This window comes from Carlito syrichta, unplaced genomic scaffold, assembly GCF_000164805.1.
Source record: "Carlito syrichta isolate Samal-C Ts95f unplaced genomic scaffold, Tarsius_syrichta-2.0.1 Scaffold123562, whole genome shotgun sequence".
Taxonomy (NCBI): domain Eukaryota; kingdom Metazoa; phylum Chordata; class Mammalia; order Primates; family Tarsiidae; genus Carlito; species Carlito syrichta.
In genome coordinates this window covers 49,730-57,101 of record NW_007067658.1, presented here as the reverse complement: position 1 = coordinate 57,101, position 7,372 = coordinate 49,730, and the positions used below count along the sequence as shown (strand labels likewise).

At 40.5% G+C, this 7,372-nt stretch overlaps 1 protein-coding gene across 1 annotated transcript in view; it reads left to right on the top strand.

The window, feature by feature from the left end:
• Positions 1-7,372, top strand: part of GLG1 (golgi glycoprotein 1) — a 64,113-nt gene that overhangs the window by 20,679 nt on the left and 36,062 nt on the right. The window contains exons 5-7 of the mRNA XM_021707721.1: positions 488-559; positions 2,347-2,530; positions 3,075-3,289. Coding sequence (XP_021563396.1) covers positions 488-559; positions 2,347-2,530; positions 3,075-3,289 — 471 coding nt within the window. The remainder of the gene's footprint in view (positions 1-487; positions 560-2,346; positions 2,531-3,074; positions 3,290-7,372) is intronic.

The window sequence follows — 7,372 nt, the reverse complement described above, 5'->3', positions numbered from 1 at the left end:
TAGAGAAATGCGATTGTCTTTTGTACATTTATTTGTATCTGAGACTATGCCAAAGGCTTTTATCAATGTAAGGAGACCTTTGACAGATTCTCTTGGGTTTTCAAGGTACACCATCATGTCATCTGCATAGAGAGATAACTTGACGTCCTCTTTTCATATTTGAATACCTATGATCCGAGTAGCTGGAACTACAGGTGTGTGCTACCACGCCCAGCTAATTTTTTGATTTATTATAGAGATGAGGTCTCACCAAGTTGCCCAGGCGGGTCTTGAACCCGCGGGCTCAGCCTCCCCAAGGCGCAGGATTACAGGCTGAGCCCAGCTTAAAAATTTTTTTAAAGTTATTAAACTTTATAAATGACTGAGCCATTGTCCAAAGATACTTACCATTATAGTAATTTAATATTAAGTTCTATATGAGACTGGATAATGTGCAGCATAACTACTTAGCTAATAGTAATAATAATGTATCTGTTCCATCTTATAGACACAAGCTGGTGAGGGCAGAGTGTATAAGTGCCTCTTTAACCATAAATTTGAAGAGTCCATGAGTGAAAAGGTAAGTATTACTTTGAAGTAAACCAATATTTTATTAATTTCTTAAAAGCATTCTAAAATTTTCTCAAACAATATTGTTATACTCTTATACCAAAAAGCAAATGACTGATACAACTTGCCCTTTTCAGAGGTGAGATACTTGGTTCTAAGTAGAGAACCAAAGCATAATTGGCTTAAACCAAAAAAATGAAGCCCTAATTGCAGTATCTAGACAGTGGTAAGTCAATTGGGGATCGGTTTTAGGAGTAAAATCAAGGAATTTTATTTAAAGTCATTGTGAAGTCAGCCATATGTTCTCTGGAAGTTTAGGCTAGCCAAACCTGTGTGATTCATAGGTAATGAGCTATTTAATTTTTCAGTAGTGATCTCATTAAGTATTCTCATTACTCTTAGTTATCTGCCCCTGGATGAATGCAGGGGCAGATAACTAAGAGTAATCTTTTATGGCCTTTGAAGCAATTAATTTTACTCCCTTTTGTTTTGTTTTGTTTTTGTTTTGTTTTTTTTTTTGAGTTGGAGTCTCACTCTGTCGCCCAGACTGGAGTGCAGTGGCCACTCCTGGCCACCGCAGCCTCGACCTGCTGGGCTCTGGCGATCCTTCCTCCTCAGCCTTCCAAGTAGCTGGAACTACAGACGCGCGCTACCACGCCCGGCTGATTTTTTTTTATTTATTGTAGGCTAGTTTTGAGCACCTGTCCTCAAGCTATCCTCCCGTCTCAACCTCTCTCAAAGTGCTGAGATTACAGGCCTGAGCCTCCTTGTCCAGACAGTTTTACTGTCTCATCATTTATTTCCTGGTGCAGCTGAAGAAATGTTTCTTATTTCTGTTTCTTTATATCAATCACTATTGAATTATTTTATTTATTTTTATTTATTTGTTTATTTATTTTTTTGAGCGGCCTCGACCTGTTGGGCTCCAGCGATTCTTCTGCCTCAGCCTTCCAAGTAGCCAGAACTACAGGCATGTGCTATCATGCCTGGTTAATTTTTGATTTTTTTTTTTTTTTTTGAGTTGGAGTCTCAGTCTGTCACCCAGATAGGAGTGCAGTGGCCGCTTCCGGCCACCGCAGCCTCAACCTGCTTGGCTCTGGCGATCCTTCCACCTCAGCCTTCCAAGTAACTGGAACTGCAGGCGCATGCTACCACGGCCGGCTAATTATTTGATTTATTATAGAGATGAGGTCTCGCCAAGTTGTCCAGTTGGGTGTCGAACCCACAGGCTCAGGCAAGCCACTCACCTCAGCCTCTCAAAGGGCGGGATTACAGGCTGACCCACCAAGCCCAGCTTAATTTTTCATTTTTATTGTAGAGACGAGGTCACACAATCCACTCACCTCGGCCTCCCAAAGTGCTGGGATTACAGGCTGAGCCACCAAACCCAACCAAATAATTTTATTTTAAAGGTACAGAATGGAGTATCCAAAGTGTTATATTAGTTGCCACTTTTATGTTGATGAAGTTTACATTAGGAATGTTGTTGAAGAGGGAAAGAATACTTTTTGTCAAGTTAATGTTTCCAAGTACTTACATGTTTAGGACAGCTGCTATTGTAGCAAAAATTAGCAATTCACTACAGAACTTCTTCCCCACCCATTTACCCCTCTTTCACCATACTAGTTGAGCACCCTTGTGTTAAATATAACTAAACTTACAGATATACATTTCAGTTATGACCACAGTTGTTGACCTGGACTTGGCTGTGAGTCTCCTTGTTTGCTTAGAGGTACATGTCAACAACTAAACCACATAGGTGGTCTTACAGCCCCTCCCTTGCTACTCTTTCCTCAGTGTCGAGAGGCACTAACAACTCGCCAAAAGCTGATTGCCCAGGATTATAAAGTCAGTTATTCATTGGCCAAATCCTGTAAGAGTGACTTGAAGAAATACCGGTGCAATGTGGAAAACCTTCCTCGGTCCCGGGAAGCCAGACTCTCCTACCTACTAATGTGCCTGGAGTCAGCTGTGCACAGAGGTAGAATTCATTTTTTTATCCATCTTATTCCTTTTTGGATTCATACCCTAAAGCTTCTTGTACCTGTAAATGTTAGTTTCCTTCTGTATTTGTTCTTAAGTATTTTTAATTTTTACAATGCATATTGTACAGCATTTTAAGTTTTCCCAGTTGGCATTTACAGCTCAAAGATGTAGGGGGACCTAATGAATATTTGAAGTATAGTTTTTTCCACAAGCTTTACTTGTATATGCCAGTAGAAATTGTCCTTTGGCTTTCATTTTTTACTCCAGTATCTTATTGATAAGATCTTCATGTGCAAAGCATTTGCATTATTAGTTCAGTAGTATAAAATCTGTAGAATGCAAAACATTGACAGGATAAACCTGAGTCTCTGGAGTCCAGTCTCATTTTATGCTACTAAAGCTTTTGGTCTTTCTAAGCTTTTCAGATATTAACATGGCTGGTATATTTTATTCTAGACAAAAACATGTACTTTTAATATGTGGTGATTTCTGATCTAATGCTTACCCTCCATAATGTTATGGCTTACATCCTAACTTAGGGAGACAAGTGAGCAGTGAGTGCCAGGGGGAGATGTTAGATTACCGACGCATGTTGATGGAAGACTTTTCTTTGAGCCCTGAAATTATCCTAAGCTGTCGGGGGGAGATTGAACACCATTGTTCTGGATTACATCGAAAAGGACGAACCCTGCACTGTCTGATGAAAGTAGTCCGGGGGGAGAAGGGGAACCTTGGGATGAACTGCCAGCAGGCGGTAAGGAAATTTTTTCTATTGCCATTTTGAATGTCAGATTTTATCAGCTGAGAAGCCTTTCTGATACTATCCCAACTTGCTTTTTATCTGGATCATTGGTGATATCACATTAAACATTATGTACTAAGAACCAGAAACAGAATATTGTTTCTTCATACATATCTTAGAATGTGGAATTTGTCATGGAGCAAAAGTTTGAGCTCATAATCAATAAAAAAAGCTACATACTTAAAGAGATAGAGTGCTATAGTTTCTAAAGAAGGAGTAACTTGCTAGAATGGATTTACTAAACTCAGAAATCAAGGCAAACCAGGTTCAGATCAGTCAGGAAAGGTCTTCCACCAAGAGAGAATTTGCCTGTCTTAACAGATTTGATGAAGTTGTTGAGACTGATAGAGAGTTGACATGAACTAAAATTTTTCCAAGTTTCCTTTTATTAATGATTTGCAGCACGGCATGAATTTCTGGCCTGAAGGATCAAGAGAGAAATCACATCATCCTTTCATAGCTATGCATGGAAGGATCTTTTCTTCCTCTGCCCCTCAACTTTACAGCCAGTCCTGTAAAGATAGTTGGAAAAAATTAGCACACTTTTCTTGGGAAGATAAAGTTCTTAGTCTAAGGTTCACAAGAAGTTAAATAATTTCTGATTGGGCACATAAAATTAGCAAAATACTATAGACACAGTGGCATTTCTTTCATTACTATTATCCATGTTTATTACTTTTTACTGGATATCTAGTCTTTGAACAATTTATAATACCAAATGCAACAATGGTATCTTGTGCAATGAACTTTCCTTTAGGAAACACAAAGATAGTTCAGCTTTCAATCCTAAAGTAGAAAGTTGAGACTCTCTCCTCAGTTAAACTTTAGAAAATCACAGTTAGTCTATTATTTTGTAGTTGGTATTTTTATTAAAAACTGAATTTTTTTTTTGAACCGGAATCTCACTCTGTTGCCCAAGCTGGAGTGCAGTGGCACGTTCACAGCCACTGCAGCCTCAACCTACTGGGCTCAAGGGATCCTTCTGCCTTAGCCTACCAAGTAGCTGGAACTACACTACAGGTGTGTGCTACCACAACTGGCTAATTTTTTTACTTATTGTAGAGACAAGGTCTTGCCAAGTTGCCCAGGCTCGTCTCAAACCCCTGGGCTAAGGCAATCCTCTCACCTCGGTCTCCCAAAGTGCTGGGATTACAGGTGTGGGCCACCGCCCCCAGCTCAAACACTGAATTTTGACTTGAATTTTATTTTCCTGATAATTATGTAAAATCTGGATTTTACAGTCTGAGACACAAAATTTTCATAGAATTTTGATGTAGAGTAAATTTCATCTTAGCGTCTTTTACTCACCTTGACCCAGAGTAGACAGTAGTGCACATGTGTATATGTGCGTGCATGTGCAGGCAACCCATGGTGGAAAAGTAGACAAATGTAGTATCTTCTCTAAAGTACCAAGTTGGGATAGAAGGAGGACTTCTGGAATCTACTGTGGTTTAAGTTTGTCACAGAGTGCTTCCTTGGGAGCTGTCCTTGCTTGTGCTTGTCCTAGGAAACCTCTGCACCAGCATATGTTCCTGGGCCCCAGACCAAGAATGAATCAGGAGATGGCCTATATTTGCATTTCATCCTTAAAGCAACACTGGTGGGGGGAGGTTCAGGAATAAGCCTGTATTTCTACCGAGGCTATACCTGTAGTAAGTATATGGGAAAAAAGAAAACTGGTTTGACTTTATTTTGAGGCATCTAGTTCACCCCCAGGACTTTTTGAAATTCAGCTAGTTAAAAGAACTAGAATTGAAGGATAAATAAGACCCGCCCATATCACCCTTTATGCCCAGAAGATGATTTTCCAAATCTAGAGGGTAGCCTCAAATAGCGAAACATGGTTTTGCCCACATTAAATTTAGCAAAGTAGGAAAGAAGCACTTTATTTTGATTTTATAGATCCATGGCTTTTAGCATTTGTTCACAAAAAAATGAAGGCCCAAATGATCCAAAGGGAGAAAAGTTTTCTTAATCTTCTACTACATTATCTATCCTGAGTCAGATTTAAGAATGTTTTGAAACAGTTTATTTTGAGTGGGTTTCTTTCTTTTTATTTTTTTATTTTTTATTTTATTTTATTTTATTTTTGAGTTGGAGTCTCACTCTGTCACCCAGACTGGAGTGCAGTGGCCGCTCCCGGCCACCGCAGCCTCAACCTGGTGAGCTCCGGCGATCCTTCCGCCTCAGTCTTCCGAGTAGCCGGAATTTACAGGCACGCGCTACCACGCCCGGCTGATTTTTTGATTTATTGTAGAGATGAGGTCTCGCTGCCCAGGCGGGTCTCGAACCCGCGGGCTCAGGCAATCCACTCACCTCAGCCTCCCAGAGGCGCGGGATTACAGGCTGAGCCACCGAGCCCGGCTTCTTTTTATTTTTTAATTAAAAAAATTTTTTTGGACTCAGTCTCACTCCAGTACCAAGGCTGGAGTGCAGTGGCATGCTCACGGCCACCACAGCCTCGACTGCTGGGCTCAAGTGGTCCTTCCACCTCAACCTTCCAAGTAGCAGGAACTACAGGCACACCCGACCATGCCCGGCTAATTTTTTTTGACTTATTGTAGAAACGAGATCTCATCAAGTTACCCAGGCTGGTCTCGAACCCCTGGGCTCAAGCAATTCTCTCACCTCTACCTCCCAGTTTTCTTTCTTTTTCAAAGTTTTCTTCCTTGATACAGCATACTTTGATACCTAATTTGATCGTTAATTTTTCCTATTCTCTGCTTAGTGATCTCTCAATAAGTAGTAAACTATAAAACATAAGGATAATTATTAACTTGTTGAGTACATACTATCTCAAATGCATCATAATTATGAACTATTAAATTATCTTTAGTTATGACTGAACTAGTCTGGGCTCAGGCTCTCCTAGATAACTCAAAGATAACAGCCAGTCTATTCTCTAGTGTAATCATCTCTCTGAAGCATTTCTCCAGGTTTTCCTAAGTGTCAGGGGCTGGAGTAGATGTATAATCATGTAGCAATTCACATACTTAGTGTTTATTTCTCACACTTTTGAATTCCAGAATGGCAATGATCCCTTAAGCTGTTGGCCTGCTAGATTCTATAGGGCATTCCTTTTCTCCTTTTAATAGTTGCAATCTAATGCATTTATTGTGACTTCTCAAAGTGAACCTGTCAGTCATGGATAGTTAACTCATACCGGTTTGTCAAACCGGTTTTTCACACATTTTCTAACCTTTGTCAGAAAAGGATGTATATATTTTGGTACTTACCAGCAAACATCATCAGTAAGACTAGTAATCATCTGACAGTAAGCTAACCGCAACATTTTATAGCTTCTCCAAATTGCCGCCAATAATTGGTATAAATCATTTTCATTTCACAGTATTGGAAATCTCTTTCACATTTCTCTCATCTTGATTATCACCTTTTTTTTTTGAGTTGGAGTCTCACTCTGTCACCCAGACTGTAGTGCAGTGGCCGCTCCTGGCCACCGCAGCTTCGACCTGCTGGGCTCCCACGATCCTTCCACTTCAGCCTTCCAAGTAGCTGGAACTACAGGCGCGTGCTACCATGCCCAGCTAATTTTTTTTTTTTTTAATTTATTGTAGAGATGAGGTCTCACCAAGTTGCCCAGGCAGGTCTCGAACCCGCAGGCTCAGGCAATCTACTCACCTCGGCCTCCCAAAGCGCGGGATTACTGGCTGAGCCACCGAGCCCGGCTGATTATCAGCTTCTTTTAGGATAACAGAAGTCAGTTTCTTTCATTTCCTTTTGATTTGTATTCTCTGATAATTTTGTGATAGAGCCATTGCCTTCAAATGAACACTTGTGGAATTAGGTCAAATGTATGAGGGTCAGAGAAGGCTCCTACAGAGGACAAATCAGTGGAACAGAAAGAGCTTCAATTCTTTAACCAGGAAAAAGGAACCCAAACCAATAAGAATTATAGTTTTCAAATTTGCTTATTTAAGATGTCTAGCTGGGCTCTGTGGCTCAGCCTGTAATCCTGTGCCTTTGGGAGGCTGAGGTGAGTGGATTGCCAGAGCCTGCGGGTTCGAGACCCGCCTG